Genomic DNA, 13,630 nt, shown 5'->3' on the forward strand with positions numbered 1-13,630 from the left:
AATATTTGGAAATCTTTTAGCCGAACTACGGCGTTTTGATCCTTACCTTTGATGGAAGGTACGTAGGCAGCGGGTTCATCCGTTCAAACCCAATAACCCAATAAAAATTGTATATTCTTTTCTCATCATCCCAATCATGTTTGCACAATACTTATGTCATAACAAATAACAATTTAATACAACAAGTGTGAAAAGGGCTCCCTAGGAGTACCTAGGACGTAGTGGGTGCCTAACACCTTCCCATTGCGTAATTTACCCCTTACCCAGACTCTCTGATCTTTTTATTAGTTTTCTACGTGTAAAACTTCTTAGGCTTTTGTTCGCTTTTTAGCCAATCCTTTGGATAAATAAAAGTGCGGTGGCGACTCGAAATTTCATTGTATCTCTTGCTTATGATTTAATCGATAGATCATATAGCGACGAATACACCGCTACAATAAGGACCAATAAATCGAGGTGTCAACTTCTTTGAGTTCAAAGCTCGACCAACCCCAGTTATCGGAGTAACGCGAAGAAACACATGATCTCCCTCTTGAAACTCAAGTGACTTCCTCCTCTTGTCGTGATAACTCTTCTGACGACTCTGAGCAATTCTCATCTTCTCCTGAATCATCTTAATCTTTTCCGTAGTTTGTTGAACAATCTCCGGTCCAACCACAACACTCTCACCGGACTCATACCAACATAAAGGCGTCCGACATCTCCTACCATACAAAGCTTCAAACGGTGCCATACCAATGCTCGAATGAAAACTATTGTTGTAGGTAAACTCAATCAACGACAAATAACAATCCCAAGCACCTCCCTTTTCCAAAACACAAGCCCTCAAAAGGTCCTCTAGTGACTGAATCGTCCTCTCAGTCTGACCATCAGTATGCGGATGATATGCAGAACTCAATCTCAGCTTAGTTCCCAAAGCCCTCTGCAAACCTTCCCAGAACTTCGATGTAAATCTAGGATCCCTGTCCGAAACAATACTCGACGGAATACCATGCAAACTTACAATTTTCTCAATATACAACTCAGCTAATCTCTCTAACGGATAATCCATTCTGATCGGAATGAAATGAGTCGATTTTGTCAACCTGTCAACAATCACCCAAATAGCTTCAAAATTCTTAATTGTCCTCGGTAAACCAGAAACAAAATCCATACTGATACTATCCCACTTCCACTCTGGAATAGCCAACGGTTGCATTAGCCCAGACGGCTTCTGCTGCTCAATCTTTGACTTCTGACAAGTCAAACAGGAATAAACAAAACTCGCAATTTCTCTTTTCATTCCCGGCCACCAAAATAACTTTTTCAAATCATGATACATCTTCGTAGCTCCAGGATGAATACTCAGACCACTACGATGTCCTTCCTCCAGAATACTCTTCTTAAGTTCGGTAACATCCGGAATACACACCCGATTACCAAATTTCAAAACACCATTCTCATCAACTCTGAATTCACCACCTTGACCTTGATTCACTAGAGTCAACTTATCAACCAAAAGCACATCGGATTTTTGACCCTCTCTAATCTCATCCAGAATACCACTCGTTAACTTCAACATTCCCAATTTAACACTATTGTGAGTACTCTCACACACCAAACTCAAGTCTCTAAACTGCTCAATTAAATCCAATTCCTTAACCATTAACATAGACATATGCAATGATTTCCGACTCAATGCATCAGCCACTACGTTTGCTTTACCCGGATGGTAATTCAAACCAAAGTCATAATCCTTCAGAAACTCTAACCATCTCCTCTGTCTCATATTCAGCTCTTTCTGATCAAACAAATACTTTAAACTTTTATGGTCACTGAAAACCTCAAATCTTGACCCGTACAAGTAATGCCTCCATAACTTCAGAACAAATACCACAGCTGCCAACTCTAAATCGTGTGTCGGATAGTTCCTCTCATGAACCTTCAGTTGTCTCGAAGCATAAGCTACAACCTGCTTATTCTGCATCAAAACACCACCCAAACCCAACAATGAAGCACCACAATAAACCTCAAATGGTTCCGACGGACTTGGTAATATCAGAATAGGAGCAGTAGTTAACCTTCGCTTTAACTCTTGGAAACCTTCTTCACATTTTGAGTCCCAAACAAACGCTTGCCCCTTTCTAGTCAACATCGTCAACGGTAACGCCAACTTAGAAAATCCCTCAATGAACTTCCTATAATAACCAGCCAAACCAAGAAAACTTCTTATCTCAGAAACTGACTTCGGAGCTTCCCACTTAGATACCGCTTCTATCTTAGAAGGATCAACAGCAACACCACCTCTTGAAATCACATGACCAAGAAAACTCACCTCTTCTAACTAAAATTCACACTTAGACAGTTTAGCAAATAACTTCTTTTCTCGTAGAACTCCTAAAACCACTCTCAAATACTCAGCATGCTCTTCTTCAGATTTCGAATACACCAAAATGTCATCAATAAACACCAACCAGTTCATACTCAAGATAACATCAATCTACACAAGTGGAAGACACACTAGGTCCATCCCAAAGTCTCTACCAAAAATACTCAAAGGACATTTTAAACAACTGAAGTAGTAGTCATTGAACCCTTCGCAGGAGTATCAATCACCATACTTCCATGCATTCAGATGTCTCTAATTTAAGTTTCACAGCACAATCCAAAGATATAAAGGAATGAGTCGCACCAGTGTCAATAATAGCTACAAGAGAAAAGCCATTAATATAACACGTACCTCGGATCAAACGATCATCTGCAGAAGTCTCAGAACCCGATAAAGCAAAGACCTTGCCTTCCGAATGATTCTCTTTCTTCGGCCTAGGACACCGTGGACTGATATGACCCACCTCTCCACAGTTGAAACAAGTCGCAGTCTTCAACTGGCACTCTGCAGCCAAGTGACCACCTTTTCCACACTTGAAACACTTCTTCTCGGCACTGGTACACTCATGGACACGATGTCCAGCCTGACCACATCTGAAACACTTAGCAGGAGCACTAGAGTCTCCCCCACTAGGTCTCTTCATCCCACTCTGTCTCTGGAAACCTCTGCCAGCTGCATACGGTTTCCCACGATCATTCTGATTCTGGCCTTTCCTATCAACCCTCTGCTGATAGCTTTCCGCTCTGGCCTTGGTATCCTGTTCAAACCTCCTGCAACAGTCGACCAAATTAGAAAACACCCTAATCCGCTGATACTCAATAGCCCGCTTGATCTCGGGACGTAACCCGTTCTCAAACCTCACGCATTTTGAAAATTCTCCAGTAGCCTCATCATAGGGAATGTAATACTTCGACAGCTCTGTGAACTTAGCAGCATACTCAGTAACAGACCGATTGCCCTGCTTCAATTCTAAGAACTCTATCTCTCTCCTTCCTCTGACCTCTTCTGGAAGGTACTTCCTCAGAAATCTCTCTCTGAACACCGCCCAAGTGACCTCAGCACTCCCGGCAGCTTCCAACTCAGTGCGGGTAGCAACCCACCAATCATCTGCTTCCTCTGACAGCATATGCGTACCGAGCCTGACCTTCTGGTTATCGGCACACTCAGACACTCGGAAGATCCTCTCGATCTCCTTCAACCACTTCTGAGCGCCATCTGGATCGTATGCTCCCTTGAACATTGGAGGATTGTTCTTCTGGAACTCACTCAGTTGACGAGCAGCTCCCATTCCCACAACATTCGGATTTCCTCCAAATACTCCAGCTAGCATACCCAGAGCCTCAGCAATCACAGCATCGTCTCTACTTCTTCCAGCCATCTCTATTCTGAAAGCCCAAAAAGCTAAACAATAAGTACTGATAGGGTTACACAACACCTATCCCGTACAGGGGAAACAGAATAGTTACGACTCGACTCGACCGACTATGCTCTGATACCACTAATGTAACACCCTTCTAAAATACCCCAAATATTCAATTAAAATAACAACATATATCAATCAGAGTAATTATGCAGTCAAGGGTGTCACACAAACACTTCACACCATTCATCAATATAACGGTCATGCTCTTTTATTAATTCGAAACATAAACATTTGCATAATACGCAGCGGATAGAGATCAAATCGATCATTCAAAACATGTAACACATTACATGTAAAATGGTTCACAACCAACAATAAAACAATTAAAACAAGTTAAAACATCCCATCCCGATGTTACATCTATCAGAGCACGACTCACTAAGGAGACTACACTAGACTCCAAGCACTAGCTTCTACTCAATCACTGCTCGTTACCTGAAAAATAGTTGTAAGGGTGAGTTCCTCAATCGATATAATAAGCATTATAAAATATCATGTAATGCTAAGTAATTTAACACATTAATCACCCTAATCGTATCATACATTCAGTAACGGCACATCAACTCAAATATCATATTCAATACCAGCACAATTCATACTCATACTTAATGCCAACACAAACACACAACACACGTATAATACTGGAATACATCCATTCATATTATACGCCATACATAATTTATGCAATGAGACTCCATGCATGCGGTACCGACTATTCGTGAACATATAGTTCAACTTCACCGACCAATCCAGGTACGGCTACCAAGCTCACTAGTCCCACTCATTTGAGACCTAGTGACTCACATCACTAATTCCTCACTATGGGAATTAGCTACCACCCCAAGGGCCATGCTATGCACGCTAAATCACCTAGCATGCAACATCAACAACAGTCCAAAATGACTAACATCACTAATTCCTCACTATGGAAATTAGCTACCACCATACAGTCCACCATATGCATGCTAATTCACCTAGCATACAACCATCAACAACAACAAACAATGGACATATGCTCACACTCTAAGCCATAAAACAGTCCATTCACAAATACATGCATAATATATACATTCACAACATTATGCATATTTTCACACATCATCAGCATATTACCACAAAATCATATCATGTCATGCCAATTAGTAATCACAGTATTAGCACACTCTACTAATACCTACACTGTTCAAAACAATGGGAAATAATCCCTAATACATCATACATCAGCTAAAATACATCACTCAGCTGAAAAAACCAAAACTGCGCAACCAAGGTTCAGAAAAATCACAATCCTGCCCATACGCGTATTGCCTATGCCCATACGCGTATGGCGCATTTCCTCGCCCAACCCATACGCGTATCATCTGTCTCATACGCGTATGCTACGCGTACCACTCTCCCATACGCGTACCAATAGAGACAACTCTACGTTCAAAACATCAGTTTCCTCACCCATACGCGTAAGGCCTCATCCATACGCGTACCAGCCATCTCATACGCGTATTGCCTAGTGCCATACGCGTATGACCAGAAACCAGAATTTCCAGATCTGCAATGGCTTTCTCTGCTACGAGACCTATCCAATTCAACCTTCCACAGTCCAATTTTTACACAGTAATCGTTCATATCATCTAACACAATTCATACCCTATTCAATTTCACAAATTCTCACACTATTACATCTAATTCCTACGAATTCCTTCGATTATAATCCAAATTCGTTCATCTCAACAGTTCACAATTTTCAGCATAATTATTCCAATCAGAGGTAATTCAATGGTTTATCACTACCCATTACATATTATCCCATAATACCCATTAATCGACGATAAACCCCCCTTACCTGAGTTAATCCGGCAATCCCTAAGCTCCAAGCTTTTCTCCTCTCCAATCTTCTTCCTCTTGCTCTGCCTCTTTGCCCTTTCTCCACTTTCTCAATCGCTTCTCTGTTTCACGTGAAAACTTTCTTTTCCCAAATGAGACTCTTTTTCCTTATTTCACACTTATATATTTTCCACTTTATATTATTATCCCAATAATAATAATAATTCAATAATTCCAAAATAATAATAATAATAATCCAATTATCTAATTAAGTTAATAAATATATTATTAACTCAATTTAAATAATTATTTTATTATTATCGGGGTGTTACATGACCCATCACTCATCGTATTCACATCTATTCATAGACTTTAGTGCAATCCGATCGAACGATGGATAAGGTCTTCATCATCACAAGAAACAACTACAAAGACTCTTCTCCTTCCACTTGAAAGTTAGTGTGATTCTCATCCAATAACTATCAAGTCTCTCTATTCCATTCTAATCATTTCAATCTCAATCATCCATTTCTTCTTTCCTCCAATCAATTTGCTTTCAACCCTAGTAGGTTGAACTATGAAAGCTCTGATTTCCTTATTTCACTATAAGGATACGTAGGCAGGAGAACCCAGTTTCTTCGCGAGCTACCCTATTTATCAATTAATCGTTCTGCATTAATTCAATCTATACCATCTTTTTGAGATCAATCATACTTATCCTTGGACTTCTTGTCTATCCTTTTAGGAAGTCCTGAAAACAGTCCACCTCCTCAATGGAGAGTTGTTTGGCGCGTAACCCAAACATTTAATTCATTTTTTTTCGGCTAAGACACCACTTTCCTCTTCGATTAAGAGTCTATCATTTTCTTGGATCCAAGCTACCATCCTCAATTGATCTCGAATTTTTGATTCCCCAGAAAGTGATATACTATTCCTTGTACTGTCCAGTACTACAATCCTTCATTGACTTGGTGTTTGTCTTGTGAGTCCCTGTTGCTTAGACAAACATCTCTCTCCCTTTATTCTCGTAGTTCTGACCTACGATTGCTCTGACTTTCTCATTGCACAATGAGAATACGTAGGCACGGGGATGCGAATCCTTGGCGATCATACTTCTAATTATTCCTCCTTCGCCTTAGGGCATCACTCATATCTTTCATAATCCATTACCTAACTTCGATCATAAATCATACATCCAATGACATACTGTCTTTTTGACATCGAGATACACTTTCCTTGGAATTCCATATACACCATTTTAGTACGCTTAACGAATAGTCCATTTTTCTACCTAAAGTTGTTTGGTCCTTAACCCAAACACTTAATTCCTTCTTTTTGGCTAACACCCTGTCGCAGTCAGAGTTGTTTCCCTCTATGGTAGAAATTTCATCTCTCTTATGGATTCTAATACACTTTCACCTTTCGATTTCAAATAATACTTATTCGGTCATTGTTACTAGATACCCTATTATGTGACTTCGGCCACTTCATTTCGTTCATCCCCGTGATGCATTCATTATGCTACCTTTATTCACTCCATGTGATATACCTATTCTTTTAGCCAAATACACTATACCTTTGTGCTCCATCTTGTACCTCCTTGAGAACCAAGAGCTGTTTGGCCCTTAACCCAAACACCTAATTCCTTTCTTCTTCGGTTGTTCCAATACAATGGCACAATGTTGTAGGTCCCCAATTTTGGTTCATACCTGTTTACTCTTGAGTTCATCTTTCACCCTTTTGGAGTTCAAAAAAAACCATCCTTTGGTTCAGACCATACTTCTATCACCTTCTTTTCATCTCCCACCATTAGTTCTTTGAACTACGGAGCTCTGAATTCCTCATTGCACTATGAGGATACGCAGGCATGAGGGCCCCAATCCTCATCGAGCACTTCATCTATCTCTTTTCCTTTTCTCCCATTCTATTGCGAGTGATCTTCAGATATCACACCTATTCGAGCGAGAACAATCAAAATGGTTCCCATGGAGTACCATGGATGTTTGGGATGCTAATACCTTCCCCTTGCGTAACCAACTTCCTTACCCAACATATCTCTTTCCCCCGGGTTTTATTGATGTTTTCCTTTCCCTTTGGGGATAAATAAAGTTTGATGGCGACTCTGTTATATGTTTGAGCGTGCGATATGTTCGGGTATATTTCTGCTAGCTTCAGCTGGCGACTCTGCTGGGGATACTTTGTTGCTTGGAGTGCTTCCTAGTCGCTAAAAGGAGTCAAGCCTAGTTTAGGTTGTTCCCTCTCTAGTTTTAGGTGCTTACCCTATAGATTTTACTCACTTTTATTTATTGCGTTTCTTATTCGCTTTACATTATGGATATATCTGTTGTGCTGTTGTTGGGATGGGTTAGACTACATGAGAGGAAAGCTCTATAACCGAGCTTAGTATACACATAGGTTAGACTCGTGGATAGTCGTGTACGCCTGCGTTTCGCACGTTGGGTTGTCACGAGAGCCACACTCAGACTAGATTCACTTGGAAGTACTTTTGTTTTGTGAGTATTCACTACAATGGGGTATTTCCATTTCGAGTCGATGACTCTGGTAGACCTTCTAGGGACACCTTGGAGCATAGTCCACACATGTGATGGGGATATGGGTTTTTATTGCAGGAAACCATAGACTCTACCGGCCTTGATACTCATGTTACACCGAACCTTTGAACTTGCATTATGCAGCACTTACAGATTATTCAGAACATACCAGAGTTTTGAATCCATGTGACTTATATCATCTCATCATTACATTATCATTCATAATGACCAAATTTTTGCAGATGCATGTCTTTTCCAGGAATCCAAGAGTCCAGTTTGTTTACCAAGCATTCTAAGTGAAACATGAATCCCGAGAGAAAGAACATCCATAATTACAAGTTTGTGGAACCTCAGTTAGCTGTCTTGAGAGGACATGGGGCACATTTGGATCTGGGATACAAAGATGACTTCAAGGAGGCTTATGGTAACCTTTTGGGAATTCTGAACATCGAAGTCAACAACATTGTTATGCACACTCTGGTGCAATTCTACGATCCCCCACCGAGATGCTTTACTTTCCAAGATTACCAGTTGGCGCCTACAATGGAAGAGTACTCACATATTCTGGGTATTAGGATTAAGAACCAAGTGCCCTACATTCGCACTAAGGAACTTCCTAAATATCAAGACCTTGCTGAAGCTCTACACATAAGAAAGAAGAAGGTAGAACTGAACTTGAAGCCTAAGGGTGGAATTCATGGCTTCACCTCTAAGTTTCTAGTGGACAAAGCTATTGTGTTTTCCGAAGCTGGGAGTTGGACGACCTTCAACGTCAATCTAGCTCTACTTATCTATGGGATCGTATTGTTTCCGAATATGGAGGAATTCATAGACCTGGCTGCTATTCATATCTTCCTGACTTAGAATCATATCCCTACTCTTCTTGCTGATACTTACTACTCCATCCATGTGAGAACTTAGAAGAATAAAGGGACGATCAACTGTTGTACCCCTTTGCTGCATAGATGGTTTATTTCACATCTACCCAGCAAAGGCCCTTTTGTTAAGAACAAAGACAACTTGAAGTGGTCCTAGCGGACCATGTCCTTAAAAGCCGAAGACATTTCTTAGTATTCTCGAGTCTACGATGGTGTCAAGCTTATCCTCAACTATGGGGATTTTCCTAATGCACCTCTTCTTGGTACAAAAGGAGGAATCAACTACAACCTGAGGTTAGTGCTACGACAACTGGGATACTATGTGGTGGACAAACCTGATCTCAAGAGTGTAGAAGTTTTTTTCTTATATGAAGGGGTCGAAGAGCCAAAACTGATCAAGAAGATTGTTAAGGCTTGGGGGGTAATTTGTCCTCAAGGAAGAGCAGAGATGGGTAAGAAGAATTGCATTGCCAAGGAAGCTTACACCAGTTGGGTCAAAGGCAGAGTTAGTGAGATTTTATTATCGTTCCCGCCCGAACCGTCCATGAACGTCCAGTCTCCTGAACCAGTGAACCATCCAAATTCTAAAGTCGATGAATTGAAGAAGGTTGCCAAGACCCTAGAGAAAGAGAATGCTGATCTCAAATCTAGGCTTGGCAAGATCTCTTTGGAGAAAGAAACCTTAAAGTTCAATCTGAATCAGAAGAGAGATAGAGTTAGTCAAGCATATGATGAGGTGCAAATAAAGGTATTGAAGAGGCTCAAAGTGGGTGACACGCTCAAATGGAATTATGCCAATTTGATAGCCAAAAATAAGTAGTTATTTGAAGCTTAATACCGTGCCGAAAAAGTGGAATTTCAACACATGGAACAGACCAAGAAACTCCAAAGTCTGCTAGAAGCTTGCAAGAAAGAGTTGAAGGATGAGAAAAGCTGCACCAAACAGCTAGAAGTCACCCTTCACCAAAATCAGTACGAGCTGAACCAAAGACTATAAGAGATTCGAGAGCTAAAGGGGCAATCACATAAGAACCTGGAAGACACCAACAAACAAGTGAACAAGCATCCTGAAGATCTCTCCAACCGAGATAAGACAATTGTGAATAACGTTCCAAGCGAACTAGATCACGACTTACCACCTGAAGGGAGTGCAATATTGGGAAAGTGAGGCGTCTGCCTGTCCCAAAAATCTCATACGTACTATGAAGAGCTGTTCTCAAAATGCTTCTAGTTGCTACTCTTTAAGTTTGACTTGTAATTCACTAGGTTGAGGTTTGATAGGACCGATGTTGATGCCTTTCTATCCCGATGGACAGTTCCTTGATATGTACTTGTATCCCGTTTTCTCGATATTGAATAAAAGAGTTTCTCGGCTATTGGCTTCATAAACTGTCTCTCTTTATGCTTTGTGTTTGCTTATGTTAAATAAATATACTCACGGATTCCTTGGAATTGTTTTCCTTTACAAAAAATAAATGAAAAAAATAATAAATGTACATATCAATCTTTTTGCATACATATATGCATCCACGCATTTATTTGTCAAAAGCCGCCAGAAAACAAAATGCGTACACTCTCCGTTTTTCCACAGCAACAACGATGACTTGTCATCAATACTACACTCGCTCCAACAAGTCAAAGATCATGGCCGAATACGAAGCCGACAACGCTGCTGTCTGCGAGTCCCTTGCCCAAGTGCAAGGAGAAATGAACCTCTTCAGGGGGAACATGGAGACTATTCTTGAGATTCTCCAGTCTCAGAGGACCCCTGCCTATACTGCTACCAATGTTATCCATGCTGCTGAGGTGACCAATCCTTCTGCTACTGTTGGCACTACCGTCGAGACTCTGGCGGAAACTGCTGTGCCAAACCCTGGGAACAATAAAATGGTTCCTGTTGACTCTGGTAGGCTTGATGCTGCCTACCCATGAGGGATGCCCCCACACTTAGCTACCAGGCTTTCCCATGGGGGGCTTTCTTCCCTCATCCGGCTCTCTCTACCGCTGCTACTGCTGGAAACGTTGGTTTCCCGTGGGGTGTTCCCATAATCCAGACTACTTCGTCGTTGCTGCCGATCCGGAGAACAACAAAGGTCAGGTTCGTTACGACACTCTTGATGCTAAAGAGGACTATCGAGGCGCGCGCCTCCACTTCCAGATTCCCACTCAGATTGCTCAAGATGCGAGTGCCAGTCAATTCCCACCATCCTACTTAGTTATCATGGGGCAACCTCTATGCCCATGCTGACATACCCTACACTCCAGCATGTGCAGATAGGGGAACCTTAGGCCCCCAATGCTCAGGCTGAAGGGAAATATCCTCACACAATTCATGCTGCTCAAACTGTGCCACCAGGTTTCTCTTACCCACCTCAGATATGGTTCACCCCGAATATGCCTGCACTGATTGCTCTAGAAGCTTATCGGCCGGCCAGTCAGATTGCTCCTCCCGCTGTTGATCCGGCCAGATCTGTGGATTATCAACTTTTGGATGATAGAATCGGAGCCATCGAGGGTTTCTCTACCTTCAATATAGATGCTCGAGACCTCGGCTTGGTCCCGAACGTGGTACTACCACAGAAATTCAGCGTGCCCGACCTTCCGAAGTACAAGGGCCTCAGATGTCCCCGCAATCACATCACCATGTACTGTCGGAAAATGGCCTCATACATCGATAATGACAACCTCCTGATCCATTGCTTTCAGGATAGCCTGTCTGGGGATTCCTTGGATTGGTACATAGGTTGAGAGCGCTCAAAGATCCGGTCATGGAGGGATCTCTTCGAGGAATTCTTGAAACAATATAAGTACAACCTTGACATGGCTCCGACAAGGCTTCGACTACAAAATCATTCTCAAAGATCTAATGAAACCTTCAAGGAATATGCTCAATGTTGGCGCGAGATGGCATTTAGAGTCCGGACAACATTATCTGACAACGAATTAGTGGATATCTTCATGGGTACACTGCAAGGGATGTATTTTGAGAAGATGATCAGTAGTTCATCAATAAATTTTGCTGATATGGTAACCATTGGGGAACATGTTGAAAGTGGGCTAAAATTATGGAAAATCACAGACACGACCGCACAACAGACAACCAACAAGAGGCCGCATAGGGGCTTCGCTAAAAAGAAGGAGGGGGAAGCAAACGCTGTGACGGCGAAGGCCCGCCCCCGATATCAATTTACGATGGCCCCTATGCCGTATTATCCGTATCCATATGTCGCTGCAGCTCAATATCAGCAACCTCCATTCCAGTACCAACCGCAGAAAGGTAATCAACAACCAACACCCGCTCAGAAAATTCTGAACCAACAATATAATCGTGATAACAGAGGAAAAAATCGAGGTCATAACAACATAGAAAATTTTGGTAATCGTCCCCACTTCGGTAAGATCCAGGTACCATATGAAGAGTTAGTGCCGTATCTGATCCATGTGGGGGTTATTGTACCAAGAGAACTTCCAGCAACCTCTCCTCCCTTTAATCGCATTCACAATCCTAATGCCACATCCGTTTTCCATGCTGGGTATATAGAACATTCTATCGAGGATTGTTGGGCTCTCAAAAAGAGGATCCAAGAGTTAATTGATCAAGAGATTTTGTCTTTCTCTGAAGAAAAACCGAATGTAAAGACTAATCCCTTACCAAACCATGGTGGCGCAACAGTCAATGCTATGATTGAAGAGGAGGCTACCGAATCTATACTAAGGGCCGAAGAAGTGAAGACTCTGATGTCCGTTGTGTTACAGAGGCTTGAACAGTTTGGGTTTCTAGAAGGTGTACATGATGATTGCGTAGTATGCGAGTTTGATCCGGACAATTGTGACAGGTTGAGGGGTTGTGTGCAAGAACCGATGGATCAAGGGTTAATACAGTTCTCCAAGTATCAAACAATAGAAGATGGGGCAGTAATTGAACCAATAACATTTGTGTATAGAAAAAAGAAGGTTGAAGCTCCTCCCAAGAGGATTCATCCGATTCATTTCCGTGTTCCCACTCCGCTCCCGTATTAGAATATTAAGGCAGTGCCTTAGAATTATGAAACTACAGTGTATTTGAGAGGAAAAGAAATTCACATTCCTGACACAAAAATCGTCAACATTGCTGGAACGGGAGGCATGACTCAAAGTGGCCGTGTATTTGCTCCTAAATACACGTCTAGGGTGTCTCCAGCACCTACAGTTATCCCACCTAAGGAGAAGGTCATTCCTACTCCAACTCTGCAGGGAGGGGCCGCTATACCTGCCACTCCGAATGTGACGACTGCTCCGGTGTTGACGAAGGTTATTAACAATAAAGTTATAGAATCTGAATCGTCTAAGGGTAAAGGGTCGATGGTTGAGCAAGAACAAATTGAAGATCACAAGAAGAGTATCACTTTTGTGGAAAGCCAGGAATTCCTCAAATTGATCAAGAAAAGTGATTTTAAGATTGTTGACCAGTTGAATCAGACCCCCTCCAAAATATCAATTTTCTCTTTGTTGTTTAGTTCTGAGGCTCATCGTAAAGCATTGCTGAAAGTTCTAAATGTCGCTCACGTGATTCAAGATATCATGGTCGATCAATTTGACGACTTGGTTG

At 41.7% G+C, this 13,630-nt stretch overlaps 1 protein-coding gene across 1 annotated transcript; it reads left to right on the forward strand.

Annotated features, from left to right (window-relative positions):
• The first annotated feature begins 11,862 nt into the window (after window positions 1–11,862).
• On the forward strand, window positions 11,863–13,062 carry LOC127081206 (uncharacterized). The gene has a single exon (XM_051021489.1). It carries the CDS (start codon window positions 11,863–11,865, stop codon window positions 13,060–13,062), a length of 1,200 nt encoding a protein of 399 aa, XP_050877446.1.
• Window positions 13,063–13,630: the final 568 nt, after the last annotated feature.

The sequence above is a fragment of the Lathyrus oleraceus genome, chromosome 5, assembly GCF_024323335.1.
Source record: "Lathyrus oleraceus cultivar Zhongwan6 chromosome 5, CAAS_Psat_ZW6_1.0, whole genome shotgun sequence".
In the NCBI taxonomy this organism is placed as follows: Eukaryota; Viridiplantae; Streptophyta; class Magnoliopsida; order Fabales; family Fabaceae; genus Lathyrus; species Lathyrus oleraceus.